At 40.1% G+C, this 17,112-nt stretch overlaps 1 protein-coding gene across 2 annotated transcripts in view; it reads right to left on the bottom strand.

The window, feature by feature from the left end:
• ITGBL1 (integrin subunit beta like 1) overlaps positions 1–17,112 on the bottom strand; it is a 2,504,690-nt gene that overhangs the window by 1,924,670 nt on the left and 562,908 nt on the right. For both annotated transcript variants that reach the window (XM_044071244.1, XR_006364791.1), the window contains exon 3: positions 8,887–9,033. In XM_044071244.1, the coding sequence (XP_043927179.1) occupies positions 8,887–9,033 (147 nt within the window). The remainder of the gene's footprint in view (positions 1–8,886; positions 9,034–17,112) is intronic.

The following is a 17,112-nucleotide window of genomic DNA, read 5'->3' as shown; positions in this document are numbered from 1 at the left end:
TATTGTGGGGCCTGAGTACCCCAAGTTCCACAGGGAAAAAGTATATCCTAGTGGTAGTGGATTATGCTACATGATACTCTGAGGCAGTGCCTCTGTCCTCCATTGAGGCAGAAAAGGTGGCAAATGCTTTGTTAGAGATTTTCAGCAGGGTAGTTTTCCCAAAAGAAATACTGACAGACAGAGCTGCCAATTTCATGTCAGACCTGCTGGCTTGTCTGTGGAATCCTGTCTGCTGAAGCAACTGAGGATCACCCCCTACCATCCCCAGACTAATGGTCTTGTTGAGAGGTTAAACAATCAATCGAGTCAATGCTAAGGACATTTGCAGACGAGTTCAAGTGGGAGTGGGACAAATATATGCCCCATCTGTTGTTTGCTTACATTGAGGTTCCCCAGGAATCCACAGGTTTTTCACCCTTTGAGTTGCTGTATGGGCATAGGGTGAAGGGACCTCTAGATTTAATTTGTGATGAGGGGGGAGGTTAGTGTGAACCTCACAAGGAGTCTGCTGTGGCATATGTCCTAAACCTCAGGACAAGGCTCAGGGAACTCATGGGCTTGGCCCAGGAGAACCTGGCAGAAGCCCAACAACAGAAAAAGGTGTGGTATGACAGGAATGCTTCAGCTAGAGAGTATGCTGTGGGGCAGCAGGTAATGATTCTCATTCCTGTCAGACACAGCAATCAGCTTGGAAGGGACCCTACAAGGTAGTAAGAAAGGTAAGTGATGTTAGCTACATGGTGGAATGGCTAGGCAAGAGGCAGGGGCACAAAGTGTACCATGTTAACATGATGAAACCTTACCATGATAGGGAGGTCCTTGTGCTGAGCACTTTCAGCAGCTTGCGGGAGGAGTCTGAGGGAGATCTGGTGACTGATCTCCTCAGTGAGGCTCAGACTTACACCTCAGTGGAAGGGGTAGCAATGTCCCAGCAGCTTTCTCCTACCCAATTTCGAGAAATCCGTGCAGTGTTACAGGAGTTTGGGGGCATGTTCACTGGGAAATCAGGGTGCACCCACCTGGTGCAGCACCACGTGGATACAGGACCCCAAAGGCCTATTAGGCAGGCCCCTTAAAGGGTGCCTGAGAGAGTCAAACAGACTCTGAGGGAGGAGATACAGGAGATGTTGGAACTAGGGGTGATTCAAGAGTCCAAGAGTCCCTGGGCCTCCCCAGTGGTGCAGGTGCCAAAGAAAGATGGCAGCACCAGGTTCTGTGTGGACTACAGGAAATTAAATAATCACCCAGAGTCAGATGCTTACCCTATGCCTAGGACAGATGAGGCACTAAAGTAGCTGTGTTACAACCATTGATCTTACCAAGGGTTACTGGCAGGTGCCCTGGACTCCCAGTGGTAGAGAGAGGTCAGCCTTTTTGATTCCTTTTGGCTTGTATGAGTTTACAAAGATGCCCTTTGGGGTGAAAAATGCCCCCAGCAACTTTCCTGAGGCTGGTAGATCATATCCTTGCAGGAGCAGGAAGGTTTGCCCTTGCTTACCTAGATGATATTTCCATCTACAGCCATTCCTGGAGAGAGCACCTTCAATATGTCAGGGAGGTGCTGGGCAGATTACAGAGGACAGGGTTGACCATTAAGCCCAGCAAATGTCAGGTGGGTATGGCAGAGGTTTCCTACCTAGGACATAGAGTGGGGGAGTGGTAAGATCAGGCCAGGACCTGCAAAAGCAAAAGCCATTCAGGCATGGCCTGCACCTGTTACCAAAAAGCAGGTGAGGGCATTATTAGGGACAGCAGGGTACTACAGAGAGTTTGTCCCCAGTTATAGTACCATAGCTGCTCTCCTCACAGACCCGAGAAGGAAGAACAGACCAGATAAGGTAGTGTGAACCCCAGCATGTGAGCAGGCATTCCAAGAAGCTTAAAGAAGCTTTGGGAGGACCCCCTGTGTTACCCAGTCCAGATTACAGCAAAGAGTTTGCTGTGCAGGTGGATGCTTTGAGCCATGGGGTGGGGGCTGTACTTAGCCAGATTTCTTCAGAGGGAGAAGAGCACCTAGTGGTTTATCTCAGTCATAGACTCCAACCCAGGGAGGAATGATATGCAGCTGTAGAAAAGGAATATCTAGCCACAGGGTGGGCACTGCAGAAACTTCAGCCTTATCTGTGTGGAACAAAATTCACTGTAGTGACAGATCATAATCCCCTAACATGGTTAAAACCAGCCAGCAAAAATGCCAAGATGGAGCCTAGGGTTGCAAGCATATGATATGTCAGTGCAACACTGCAGTGGGATTAGCAATGCCAATGCAGATGGGCTCTAAAAACAGGGAATGGGGTAAGGTATACTCAAGCTAGCCCTAACCGTCTCAAGCAGCGCTTCTCAAAGCTCACTTGAAAAACTAGCTTGAGTTCTCCGGGGGGGGGGGTTGAAGATAGGTGAAGGCTGCCAGCCTACCCAGATAGAATTCTGTAAACATTCTGTCATAATGTAAGCCACAGGCTTGTTCTCTTAAAAGTGAAAATACTGTATTGGATATTAAACTGTAAAAATGTAACAGTGCACTCTGCTGTAAGAAAGCTAAGTCAAGCATTTCATGAATGTGTTTGATGTCAAAATTCGGAACCGATATGTCTAGAGGGAGGCATCCTGCTTGTTGTTTTAAGACCAGAGCTATGGCTAGAATTTGCATGTATAAATGTCCTTTACTGCTCTGGTTTCTGACCAGGTGTACAGAATGTAAATGTAGTTTCTGTTAGCCTGGGAACACCAGAGAAGTGTGAAGAATGATGTCATGTGAAGCAGCTCTGTGTTATCTATTTAAAGAGAGAGAATCAGAGAGCTATGAGCATTTGTCTTGAGAACATTCAGCTCAGCACTACCTGTGTCTAGATGTATGTAGGCTTTTAGAACTGTTTTCTCTTAGATATAGCTAGGAAATAGGAAGATTATTTATTTATTTATTTTATTTTATTTTACATTTGTTAACCGGGATGACTAGTTTGTTTTTCTGTGATGTCAAAACTTTTGCTACTGTATTATTTTAAGTATTTTTCTGTGATCTCTGAACTCTTGACTAGCACTGTGTAGTAAGAAGCATTGTTTTGTGTTTTTATTATTTATTATTAAATATTTTAAACCTGTCAACTGTGGCCATTTTGTGTAGAGATAATTTAAGATCTAAGAGTACATTGCATGTACACAGTGATACTGTACCAAGTCACTCTAATAAGACTGGACTGTTCAGTCACACTTACCATTTGGATAATAATATTGCACAGTAATAATTGGACACCCTTTCAAAAGGGCCTTTGAGTAGCTGATTTTAGTGGGTAGTGGCAGCTTGTACTACCTTTTAGACTGGGCAGAAAAGGGGCACAGCTGGAGAACCTGTGCCAGCCTTCCCCAGGAGTGTCTGTGTGGTTGTTTAAAACTCTTACTCAAAGTGGGTGTGTGTCAGCTACTTGGGCTGGGACATGAAGCACTGGCTGGACAGAGAGGGTGCTGGAGGTTTTAGCTTGCCCACTAGGCTGAGATCTGGACCCTACAGCTGTGCCAGTGGAGAGTCTGATTGGGGACCTGGAGAGAAAGGAAGAAACCAGTCCCAGACTGACTGTGAACTCTGTGTGCTCTTAAGGAAATGGTACTTTACTGTGTGTGTATTTATTATCTTTCCCCAATATGGACGCCCCTCACTGGTGTTAGTGGTGAGGATGCTGGGCCAGTGCACGGGCATCACAAACCCTAATATCCAGAGGTATTCTCTTGCAGAAAGTCTGGGACTGAATGTAGAAACTGACAAACAATTTTAGGTGCATGTCTACTTTTTCCTTGGGGAAGGAATGCCTTTTGCATGGAGATATCTAGAAGGCAGCTAGCTCATTACATCCGGAGTGATGCCTCCAGGTGCTTCTGCAGTTAACTCTTTCTGATGCTTCTAGGAGCCAAATATTGCTTGTTCATATTTGCATCAATAACTCCTAAACCATAATATGTACAAGGTTTTAAAATATTTCACCTTAAAGCTTACACAATGGCAAACAACTGCATTAATATTTCACCTTTGTCTAGTGCAGGTAAATAGCTATTAACTGTTGTTTTTATGATATTAATTTATATAGATATACTTTTCACATTTTTCTAAATATCTCAACAACCAAGTAACAGACAGAACTCAGCCTCATATGAAAGCTCTCAGCTAGACGAATAAAATGCTGCTGACAGTACTGTGTATAACTTGAGTAGTTGCTGAGATACTGTAAGTTGTTGACAAATTATTAAAAATGTAGTAGTTATTGTGTTTGCAGTGACTTATAAAATTTGGTTTAAGACCTAGAGAATACTACCACTATAAAAATAGTTTGTGCTGAATAGTTTGCCATGCATACTTCTTTCATAACCCCTATGGTTCCAGAGATATGAATATTTGTTTGAAATGTGAGGTCATAATTTCAGGCTTAGGTTCCACCCATTGGAAGTAACAATGCAAACTTCCTGAACTCCATTGGAGTGAATGAGTTAGGAATGCTATCCTGTAAAAAGAAATCGAGCAGGATTTTTGAATGTGACCTGGAATCCTAGACTGGTATAGATGTTTCTTACCCATTTAAAGGACTGCTGACACTTTAGGAAACACTCTGCAAAGACAAGCATGTTATCTAAATAAAGAAAAATGCATATACCCTGCAGTTTGTAATGGGCTATCACACAGGCTAGCTATTTTGTGAATATCCTTGGTGCAAAATGCATATACCCTGCAGTTTGTAATGGGCTATCACACAGGCTAGCTATTTTGTGAATATCCTTGGTGCAAAATGCATATACCCTGCAGTTTGTAATGGGCTATCACACAGGCTAGCTATTTTGTGAATATCCTTGGTGCAACAGATAACCCAAAGGGTAATGCAGAGAACTGATAGTGTAAGCCAAACACAGAAAAAACCTTGACAAACATATGAAATATGTGGCAACAGGGATGTGATGATCAAGTCTAGAGCTTCCAACTGAATTAGAGGAGGAATGAGAGTTAACAAGGTTTGCAGGAATATTTTAAACTTTGGAACTTCTACAAACAGGTGGAGAAAGGACAGGCTAAGAACTGGTCTCCAAGAAGGGGTCCTTCTTTGGTACCATAAATGTTCTTGAGTAAAACTTTTCCCTCACAGATTTGGGGGACCTGGTTCAATAACCACCACAGAAAGTATTTGGTTGATCACTAGGGGAAAAACAAGTGAATTGGAGAGTTAGATGGAATCCCTCATCTGTTAACCCTCCTGAATATCGTTTAGAATCCATTTGAAACAATCTCATGCCAAAGGAAAAGGTGAAGAACCAGGCTCCAGAACAGATTTAAAGAAGTGGCAGGGTAGAGAATAGGGAGGAGGAATGTTACAATAGTCATTCCATACTATTGGACAGACTTGTTTTCTGGAAAGTGCCCTATTTATTTGAACCTTTTTGCCACTTCTTCTTGGATGTCTACTTGTTAGAAGTCTGTCAGGGGAGCTTTTTTTTTTTTTTTTTTTTTGCAGAAGGAATCTCAGTTTTTAGCAAAGGATTTAGCATACATGGAGAAAAATGGTGGAAAATCTAAGTGACCCGCCCAAGATCAATTTCCCTCATTCAAACTGTTTGAGTACCTGAGTAGCAGAAGGACCAACCAAAACCTCTTTACTCAATTTAATATCTTCATAAGACTTGTGTGCGTCATCTAAGCAAACCATCACATGACAGAAGCAGAAGCTACTGCCATGGGCACAGTGTCATCATAGTCATAACACTTTAAAGAATGTTTAGTTACCTGGGAAAAGAAGTAATTAAAGAATTCAAAGGGGACTTAATATCTGAAAAAGGAAAAGTAGGTGCAATGTTGCTCATGTGGTCAAAAAAGCCTTAAGTTTCTTTAACAAATGAGACTGATAATTTAGAATTCTAAAGGCTAAAGTGGCAGAAGGATAAATCCTCTTTCCAAATCTATCAAAAGTTTCTCATCTTTATCAGAGCGAGAGGGATTAGCATTGGCCTTTTTTTGCAGTAGGATTTTGCACAGAAATTGTGGCAGGATCAGACCTGGGATAAGAAAACAAATATTTGTAAGATTCTGGAATTTTGTAAAGTTTGACAGTCTTTTTAGGGATTACAAGCTGATCATCAGGCATATTGCAGGCAATATCAGAAACATCCTCCAAAGCTGGGAAAAATAAGAATTGCAGCAGACTATGGAAATTATTTCTTTAAAGAAGTTTAAAGATGGACTATCAGACTTTTCCCACTGTTCTAGAGATAGTTTCATATAAAGAAAATTTATCTATAGGAGATTTAAAAACAAATACATGTTTTCATTTCAACAGACATGGTTCTTTACTCTGACACTATCTGATGTCTGTGGTTAATCAATACCATACAAATGTGATTAACTCTCAGAAAGGATTTTAATCACATTGAACACTCCGGAAGAAAGTGTACCATATGGCATGTAGCATTCTGTTAGTGCATTATCATTTACAGCTATACATCACATGTCATTATCACATGGCCTAATGGTTCAAGGTGCCTTACCACAGACAAGACACAAGGCAGGAGGTTTAGAGTAATGGATAGTGGTGTAAAATTTAAAATGGCTCACACAGTTGTTAGTACCTAAACTAAAACATAATATTATGGGTTGGGAGGGTGGCCTGGTGGTTAAAGTGTTTGCCCTAAAAACACACAAGGTGCTGGGTTTGAGTCCCACGAGGGATAATTGGCTAAGCTTAAAATGGCTCGCAAGGGCAGTTAGCTTAGTACTAATCTATGAATCTATGAATCTATGAATCACATATATGACAGATGTGGAACTCAACCCTGTGTCCATGTGCCTTGGTCCTAAGAGAAGGGGTCAAGGTATTGCTGCCCTTATCTTTTCTTTTTGTTTCTTCGCCATCAGCGGGTGACAGTTGAGAGCTAGACCTGTTGTTTGAAGAAGAGCTCACCAATGGCAAGTGTTTGGAGGCTGCTTTCTGAATTAGTGGACATAGGTGCTGGTTGATTTTTTTTTATTCAGTGTCTGGCCTGTTGTTTGCTTACACTATACTCTTCTGGCTTCAGCATGGAAACATGCAAAGGACTCACCAATCAACCACTTAAGTTATGAGCACTGACACAGGCCAGAAACTTCACATGCTGTTGTTTTCACATACACAGGATGAAGTAGTGGTACTTGGAACTTAACGTTTTGATATTAGTACAGGCTGGGCCCTGCCTTCTAGTCTGGTACATGAATTCCATACAACAGCCAGTGCAGAGCTCATAAGCCCACAGGTATATGAGCCAAAGATATCAGAAGGGCGGAAGCCACCACAACTCAGATCCTAAAGATCTGTTGCACAGGTTACTCAGAATAAGGTGCAGGGGATTCTCTTCCACCAAGTCAAAGTGGAGAAAGAATAAGTAATTTTTACTGTTGGATGTTGCTGCATCTATTGCAATATTCTTGACGACAGCATCCCAGGATGCAGGAATTAAATATAGGTGAAGGCATCTGAAATTCTGCAGGAAAAAAGGGAGTGCTTCCTGTAAGTGATACTGCTATGCTTCTCAAATGACCAGATATTTTGCAGAATACCCAGATTTTTCCTCATATTTTTGGTTTGTTCCTCATAAAATTTGAAGATTTCTGGCAAATCACTGAACACTGAAGCTAGAGGAAAAACAGAGAAAAAACTACCCACCAAAGGTCCGTTTCCACAAAACAAACTAAGGCAAAATAAGAATAAAAACAATGGAAACAGGACCACCATGAATGTAAAATAGAATGAACTATTTAATGAGCTACTAAATAATGACATACATTTGAGTTTCATATTTCATATCCTTTAGTAAATGCATGCTAAAACTAATCATGTTATTCCAACAACTTTCTAAGTCCATAAGGGCCGTATTTAAAATACGCCCCTATTTTTGGGCCTCTGTCCCTCCATTACTTTAAGTTTTTTGTTAAGGATTTCTCATGCTAAGAGATTGAGAGGTATGGATACCGCTAGCAGTCTAACCAGGTCTTTCCTTATTTGTTAGCTGTACTAGCTGCAGACAATTAAATAATTACAGTAAAGTCCCTGCTGTAAAGTACTGATGTTTGGAACTACTAAAATGCATGAATTATACTATCCAGCTATCTGTCAAATTAAGTTACAGTGTCCGAGTGAAGAAAGCTGTATGACGCCATGAAAGAAAGCTAATGCGGTGTGCCATACTTTACAATATACCATTTTAGCTATACTTTGGAATCTGCTCCACTGATGTACACATTAACCAACTGAAAATATTCATAAACAAGTGTATCACTTTCCACCAAATACTGCTAAAGACAATTATTTGATGAAAAAACAGGCTAAGAGCAATATAAAACTGTCTGGAAGTGTTCTTGAACTCTTCAACTTCCCTTGTATACTTTCACTACCCTTGTGGCAATTCTTTTATAAAGAGCTCATCACCCTGTTTTCCATGACAGTGTACAGGTCGTAAGAGGACACAGGAGCAAATTCAAATATTTATCACATGGTAGGTTTGATAAACACAGACAACTGGGGAACATTCAGCCAGTTTAAAAGAAATGTGTGAGTCTTCCAATTTCCTGCTATTCAGCAATATTCTGCTACAGAATGTAAAGGGATGTTATGACAAAGAACCTATTTTTTCAATAACAGCATCCATCCACCCCAATTTCCAGCTTCAGAATCACAAAGCATCTTAATGTGGGCACTTGGAAGGTATCATGGCAGCTAAGAAACCAGCACCCCTCCAGTTAGGTGCAGAAGGCCCCACTAATATTGTGGACCCATATTATCAATAATGTAGAAGCTTAACTCCTATCAAACTAGTTTTGTCAGATCATTGCAAAGGCTAGTCAGTACACATTCTTAAAATGAAATCGGTACAAAAATATATTACCTGCATTAGAACATATTACACCTTGAGAGTTCCGACACATGTCCTTGCTCTTCTTCTTGGTAAGGTCACACACCTCTGGGAACTGACAAGCAGTCCCAAACCAGCCTTCTTTGCACACACACTTTCCACAGTCACATTTTCCATTACCTAGAAATCCAAGCAAAACAAACAGCAATGATTTTTTTTTGTTAATCTGGTTATCCCAGCAGAACTGAAACTAAGATCATCAATCCACTAAAAAATAAAAAGAAATCCTATAATGGAACCATGACCCTGTATTATTGTTTTTGGCCTTTAACGATTTAGGGAGAGTAACAGAAACAAAGCTTAAAAGGCTGCGCATGTAAAACTGATAACTGTACAATAGTGTTGGACAGAACAACAGATAGTAGTGCTGCAATTTGCTAAAGCCATATGAGGGAATGTGCATGCTGATATGAGCTGCTCGAAATATATTGAAAATGGAAAATGGCAGATATTTTGATTAGCTCCTTCACTTTACCAAAAACTCAAGAAAACAGTACAATATGGGGGAAATGTTGATAAAACTTCCAAATATTTTGCATCATACTGTAACATTAAAAAGAAACTGGCAATAAATATCTAGCTGCAAATAAACAGTTAAACCTCAAAGACTTAAGTACAAATAAAGCAATCACCAAATGCTTTTCTTCAATCACTTTAATAAAACAATTCTATAACGTACTCTTAAAATATAGAAACGTTTTTATGTACAAAATGCAATCAAAGCTATTTTTTTAAACCTAACTCAAAACTATGCTGTTTTTCTTCTACAATGCAGCTGCATCATCCGGAAACATACAAATAAAGCTCTTGAGAAAAATAAAGCTAAAATCTATAACAAACTTAAAGGGCAAAAGTAAAGCAAGACATTTGCTTGACATTTAAAAATAGTAATGTCTGACATGACGTGATGCAATTGTAAATAATACATTCTCCATACTACATGGATGTGTCTAAAATGCCAGCTTGATTTCCATCAATTTGATTTCCATTTCAATTGATTTCTTAAAGAAAAACATTTTCTTAAGGTCTTTACACATTTCTACTGTAGAAGTACTGTGCAAACATGCAGGATACCTGCCTGACAAGTTAAGTCCAGCACAGTTCCCAGTCTAAGCCCTGCAACTCTACTGCAAGTTGGCCATGGCAGGAATCATAGGTATCGATAGTGATATAAACATCTTAACATGTGAAAATACTGAAACCACTACAATGAAACACCCTAAGTAGTGAGAAAGATGTTCAGTGTGAATAAACACTGTTTTCAGCTTTACACTGGAAGCTTAGCCTGGGACTTGCTACCTCTTCATCCAACAGGTTCAGCATCTAATTCTGCTTGAAAATGAATCTTCCCAAAAGAAAAAAAAAATCTGTTAAGGGGGTAAAACACTGATCCATGATTTTTTCAGGAGTCGCTGGTTAACTGACTTGCTTCAGGTCACACAGTAAGTAAACAGAGGTTGTGGGACTCCAACCTAAGACTTCGGAGGGGGGGGGGGTGTATAGGTATATCATAAACCTCTATGTCAAAACAAAGATCTTCACTAGTACAAGTGTTAAACTTTACAAGATGTACAATAGAACATTTTGAAATATTACTAAATACATCATTTAGTTCAGAGACATACCTGCTAATCTAAAACCTTATTTTCTCTAATAAGAGGGTAAGGATGTAGTGGCGCAGTGGATAATGTTGTTGCCTCACAGCAAACGGATCCCAGGTTCGATTCTCAACTGGGATGCCTTCTGTGTGGAGTCTGCATGTCCTTCCTGTGTTCGTATGGGTTTCCTCCATGTGCTCTGGTTTCCAAACACATGCAGTATGTGGATTGGACACTTTAAATTTGCCGTGAGTGTGTGGTATGGAACAACTGCCACGGCATGGCTAGCCACCCAGCAGTGTAAACCTTGACTCTAGATTACTGTCACTGTTGAAGTGACACCCTGACTCCATGTGCAAAAAAAAAATATAGGAAAAAGGATTGAGGCTGGATGGAAGGATGTATAGAAAGCAAAGCAGGATAAAATGGAGGAGGCAGATGATGTCAAGCAGTTTATGTAAGAAGTTCAAAAGACTGAAAATCAAAATATCTAAAATTCAAAATATCGAAAACATTTTTAATGTAGGGGCAAGTCCTCCTGCACCCCTCATGTGAGGGGCTACATCCCCAACACCTCTGCTAACTAAATATATAAACTCCGAGATCACATAACACTGAAGGAGCAAATTCCATTTTTGACATTTTGAGTTTTAGATATTTGAATTTTCAGTCATTTGAACTTTCATTCTTATGACATAGACCCATATCAAGGAGGAGAGCAAGGTCTTTTTTAGGTGCAATGCAGAAAGAAACATAGGATGCACGGACTTGGCCAGGCAAACGAAAACTGAGAATATTATGGAACAGAGGGAAAAGAATTTTCATAAAAGAAAGCAAGGAGAGGGATGGAAAGCTAGACGGTAGGCAGGGAGACTAGGGACAATATGACAGGGAGGAGAGAGATGTAAAACTGTCTGCCTTCAGAATGGGCAAAACACAGGGTCCAGACAGATTTCTTCTGAGCGTCATCAGGAATTTGATGGGTGAGCTGTTAGATCCCCTGTTGGAGACTTTCAACAGATTAGTAGTTACTCTAAAAGTGCTTGAGGACTGGAAGACAGCAAATATGTTACTCTTGTACTTGTGTGAGGAGCAGGAAAACACTAGAATACTCCAGACTGTAAACAATGGCAGGAAAAATCTTGATAAGTTTCCTGAGGGAAAGGATATTTGTTGTACCAGAGAAAAAGAATCCCTAAGAAAATTAGTATAGGTTCATGGTCAGAAGGAGCTGTCAATAAAACCTGATTCAGTGTTATAGCTAGGTTACAGGAGAACCTGACAGGAACAGATTGCCAGTAGATGTCCTGGACTTCAAGTAAGTATCTGACTCAGTCCTGCAGAAAGGACTGCTAACAAAACTGGAGGGGATGGGGAGCAGGACAAAGATGAGGGGAACTTGGCTTCTGTATGGCTGAAGGCAGAATACACAGGACTGTGGTAAAGATGCCAATCTCAGGAACATGGAAAAATACTAGGGAGTACAATGTGGGTTAGTTCTGGGTCCAGTATTTTTGAGTGTGCTTCAGACATATTTATAGAGATCAAAAACAACTTATTTGCTGATAAAAAAAGATAAGTGCAGCAGTGCAGGACAGGGATAAGTCTAAGGAAAGATGTGAAAAGGCTCATCTAGTGGGCAGAAAGATGTCTGCCCAGGTTCAGTGCAGACAAATGCAACGGAGTCCACTTGGGCCACAACAGCCATGGTATGTAGTATCAGCAGAATGGCGAGGCAATAATAACACAGCAGCAAAACTACCCATGACTGGTAATCATATTTGCACTGGATCACCAGAAGCAGAGAAACAGAATAGCAACAGCAGCAAAAAAAAGTCTCCAGAAGCAAACAGTTAATGCTCCCTATCAGACTGAATTTTTATCATATATCTACTGATTTTCTGTTACTTTGTCACACTGAATGCTCTAATATAGCAATAACCCACGCCTGGGTATGGGTAATGCTAAATTTACCCACGGTTGGCGTGGTTTGGTCCCGAGGGCGAAGCCCGAGGGACCAAACAAAGCCAACCATGGGTAAATTTAGCATTACCCACACCCAGAAGTGGGTTATTGCTATTATACCATGACATTATTTAAGAAAAGAAACTGTTACTTTTCTTAAATAATGGCATAGTATAATGCCTGTTTACTGCCCTTCCACAGATGTCTGGCATCCGGTAGTTCTGATGTACTGCGCCTGCACAGTACACCACAGCTGTGGGCAAAAGCAATGGAGAAAGCAAGATCTCCGTTGCGTTTTTTTAGTGTCTCGCTATGTTAAATGAGTTTAACATAGCGAGACAGTTTTAAAATAAGCAACGGACATCTCTGTTGCTTATTTTAAACTGTCTCGCTATGTTAAACTCATTTAACATAGCGAGACACTAAAAAGCAACGGAGATCTTGCTTTCTGTTGCTTTTAACACTGTCTCGCTATGTTAAATGGGTTTAACATATGAGACAGCTTTAAAATAAGCAACGGAGATCTCCGTTGCTTATTTTAAAGCTGTCTCGCTATGTTAAACCCATTTAACATAGCGAGACAGTGTTTTAAAAAAAACGAGTTATACTAATGGAAAAAAGTCCGGGCGACCGGACCTTTTTCCATTAGTATAACTCGATTTACAACAGGCACGCTGGCCAATCAGCGTGCACGTTTTGGGGGGGGTCATGGTATAATACCAATTTTGTACTTTCTCCTTTGTTGTATTTTCTATACTATGCTCCCAGACTGAACCTGTAAATGGTCCAAAGACTGCAGTGTCACACCCCCAATTAAAAAATGTAAATAAAGAACCCTGGACATACCATACCTTCATTACTGTATGCATTTCTGGGGGTCACACAACGCAATAATATCCAGGTGAAAGCCAACAGAAAGGTACAAAAGAAAGATGAAACAGGATAAGGTCAGAGAATAGTGGAGTTAGAAGAAACAAGAATGCGGTGGGGTGCAGATAAGATACTTGTGCACAAATAAGGGAAATCTGAAGGGATCATTGTGAAGAGGAAGGCAATAAGGTTACAGCTAGGTGGAAGGGGTCAAAAGAAGCAGGCAAGTAGGCATCAAGTACTCTGTGAATCTGTGAGAGTACTTCTGCAGAGATGGGAATGGGAAACAAGAATACCAGTGGAATGTGCTGCTGGAATGGGTGTTAAAGAAGGAATCCATAGATACATTTAATAAGGTAAGAGACAGAGGGGGAAAGGATTAAGGGGACGGTAGTAGACAGGCTGTCTCCTTCTGCTGCCAAACAGATTCATGTAATGCAGTATACAAAAGGCATACTGACATTTGCACAGCATAATGGAGTTAAGACAGCTGTACTATAATGAAGCTAAAAAGACATTTTTAATAATGTGTTTAAACACTGCAGTTAGCTCCTTTAACAATTTCATTTAGATTAAGCCTTACATTACTTTAACCATCCCTTCGTAACATCCGTAATCACGGTTCCCTATGCTAGCATGAAAATAGGCAAGACTCGTACCTTCCCCATGAATGGGTAATGCTAAAACAACTAGTCACATAAATTAAACCTATACCACACTTAGAAAGCATCTTAAGAAATTGCTGCAAAACAACAAATAAACTTCCTTTTTCCAACTACAAAACGGTCACAAAAGCAATACAAAATACCACTGGGCTTCCATTAGCAATCTTTTTAATCCAGAGAAAAATCAAAAGCAAGCTCCTTCATGAAACTGATTTTAATACTGCATGAATTCTAAATAAACATTTCATAAACCTTGCTAAATAAGTTTTTAGCAACAATCCAACACAGTCAATGCAGACAGAATTACCCTAATTGGTTTATTCAATATGCAATCAATTAAATGGCAGACAAATAATAAAGCTCCTACCAAAATTAAAGCATACTGCCATCTATCTGCCTTCAAATGTCAGCTGAGCCATACTTATTAATATACCTATCGCATAACAATACGTTTGTAAACTTTGGAAACAATGTTGCATAACTCCACTTCACAAGAAAGAAACACAAAATGATCTTTCTAACTACAGACTCAATGCAATCTCATCTCCTCTTGCTAAAATTCTTGAAAAATGCATACATAAGTAACTCTTCAGTCATTTAACAAACAACCTGCTCCCAGCCTCTCAACATGGATTCCATCAAAGCAGCACAGAAAGTGCTTTCCTTTCTTTCTTAAACACTGTCAACCCCTACAAAAACCACACACCGCTTAGTTTCCTGGTCTCCAAAGCTTTCAAAGCAGTATCCCAACCCAATACTATTCCACAGACTGGCCAAAATGTACCTGTGCAATAACACCCTAAAAATGGTTTGAAAGCTGTGTGATGGGTGCAAACATTCTCTTAACTTTCATCCCACCAACACAGGAGTCCCGCAGAGTTCCATACTTAGCCCTATTCTGTTTAACGTCTTTGTAAACTGCATGTATGCAACAATTCCCAATGCCAAATCGATTCACTCTGCCAATGGCGGTTACTTCATCCACTAGTTTACTTGCTCACCTTTAGCAAAATACACCACTTAAGTTTTCAAAGGACAGAACAATGGCTAACTGACACGACTTGTATTAAATGCAGATAAAACGACGACTATCCTTTTTGGGTCTGGAAACATCACAAGCTCACTATACCAGTACAAGCTGTCACTCATACTAAACTCTTAGGTGTCATCATTGACCAACTAATTACACAATGACAAACATGCAAACAATGTGATATATCCAAGAATCACAAAAAAATAGAAATGAAGTACAAGTCAAACCTTATGTCATTGAAACAGCACTGCTAACATGTGCAAACACTCTGACAGCCTAGCCTGCTATACTCATCATTTCAAGCCAACATTTCCAAAAATGCATTTTCAAAAACTTGAACAAACTTTTAATAAAATGCCAAATTTCCATAATATACTACCAACTACACTCATCAAGCTAACTTGAACCTATCATTAACAATTTAATTTCAGCATTCTATTCTCATTCTCTCTTTCTTGTGTAAGGCTACTTGGCAATGAGGTGTTCACTTTAGTAATAACCCATGACTGTGTCTGGGTAATGCTGGATTTGCCCACATCTGGCATGGTTTGATCATCGGGTGCCGTCTGATTAATTAAACAAAGCCAACTGTGGGTAAATCCAACATTAACCACACTCAGGAGTGGGTTATTGCTATTATACAATGACATTATTTAAGAAAGAAATTGTTTACCTTTCTTAAATCATGTCTTTGTATAATGGAGATGTAGTGTTCTGCTTTCTTTCACATTTGTTGATGTACTACACTTGCGTATGGGACTTGCACATTGCATTGCTGCTGTTCAGGAGAAGCAATGGAGACTATCTCTGTTGCTGTTTTTTTTTCCAGCCACTGTTATTGCAACAAACCTGGACAAAGCCCAGCATAACTGGGGAGGGGCAGAGGAAGAAAGATGAAGTCTAACCCTCAAATGTCTGTCATTATTTAATGACTTTATTCCTCAGTGGCTTGCCAGAAAACTACATTTTTATGAGTAAAAGAAGAAAACGATGAGGCTAAAATCTGGACATTCTGAGAAAATCTGGACAGCTGAGTGGTGCAAAAGTCTGCCCAGATTTTAGGAAGGACAGCATAGAAATACAAAGAAAATTAGGTACTTATCTGTTTCTTTAGTTTTGCAGAATATGCATGTTTTTTCTTGTAGTTTGTCTGTCCTCTGTAACATATATCACCAGATTAGTCTGACTGCTCAATGGTACTTCAGTGGCCGGTCAAAGAGGTCAGTCAAAGAATCTGTAGCTGCAGAAAAGGTCTACAGGCCTGAATTACAGCATCTCTCAGTTTGTTCACTTCTCCATGGATTTGAACTGCTGAGAAAAGGATGTGCAAAAATATGCACTGAGGACCAAGTTGAAGCTTCTTGAATATTTCTAGAATCTAACATTTTCTAAAAAAGCCATAGATGAAGCAATGGCCCTGGCAGGGTGGGTTTTGACACAACATGGCATAGTTTTACTGTGGTGAGTATAACACAAGGTAACAGTCTGCTCTGACACAGGTGTTCCCTTCTTACCTTCACATAAAATGAACAATTGATCTGAAGACCTGAAAGATTTAGTTCTGTCAGGAAGGTACCCAAGTTGTCTGTGATCTCCAAGGTATGGAGTATTTCATTCTCCCTCATTTCTAGGTTCACCAAAGAAAACCCATGATAGCTGCAACCTCAAAGAAAAAGTTCTCCACCCAGAAAACCATCTCAAATAGAATCTGATGGTCTACTACAAATTCCCCATTAATGAACACCACTGTGCAACTCTTGCCAGGCTAAATGTCTCCCAGTACATTTGAGAGCCAATCTCCTTCCACAATCACTATTTTACAAAGCCCTTTCTCCTAATTCATCCTCCCACTCAAACTTTTCATCAGACCTCCAACATATAATCTCAGCAGTATCTCTCAATCGTATTCTCCCTACTAACTGCAAAAGCTAAACTTCATTGCACTGACCATGCATTCTCCATCCTAGCACCTAAACTATGGGACTGCATTCCTCTCTCAATCAGAGATATCCAAAAAATACTTGGACTTCAGACAACAGCTAAAGGCATACCTCTTCACCCAAACAAA

The sequence above is a fragment of the Protopterus annectens genome, chromosome 5.part0, assembly GCF_019279795.1.
Source record: "Protopterus annectens isolate FY-2018-M chromosome 5.part0, PAN1.0, whole genome shotgun sequence".
Taxonomy (NCBI): Eukaryota; Metazoa; Chordata; order Ceratodontiformes; family Protopteridae; genus Protopterus; species Protopterus annectens.
The sequence above is the reverse complement of the archived record's forward strand: the minus strand, read 5'-3'. Positions and strand labels throughout refer to the sequence as shown.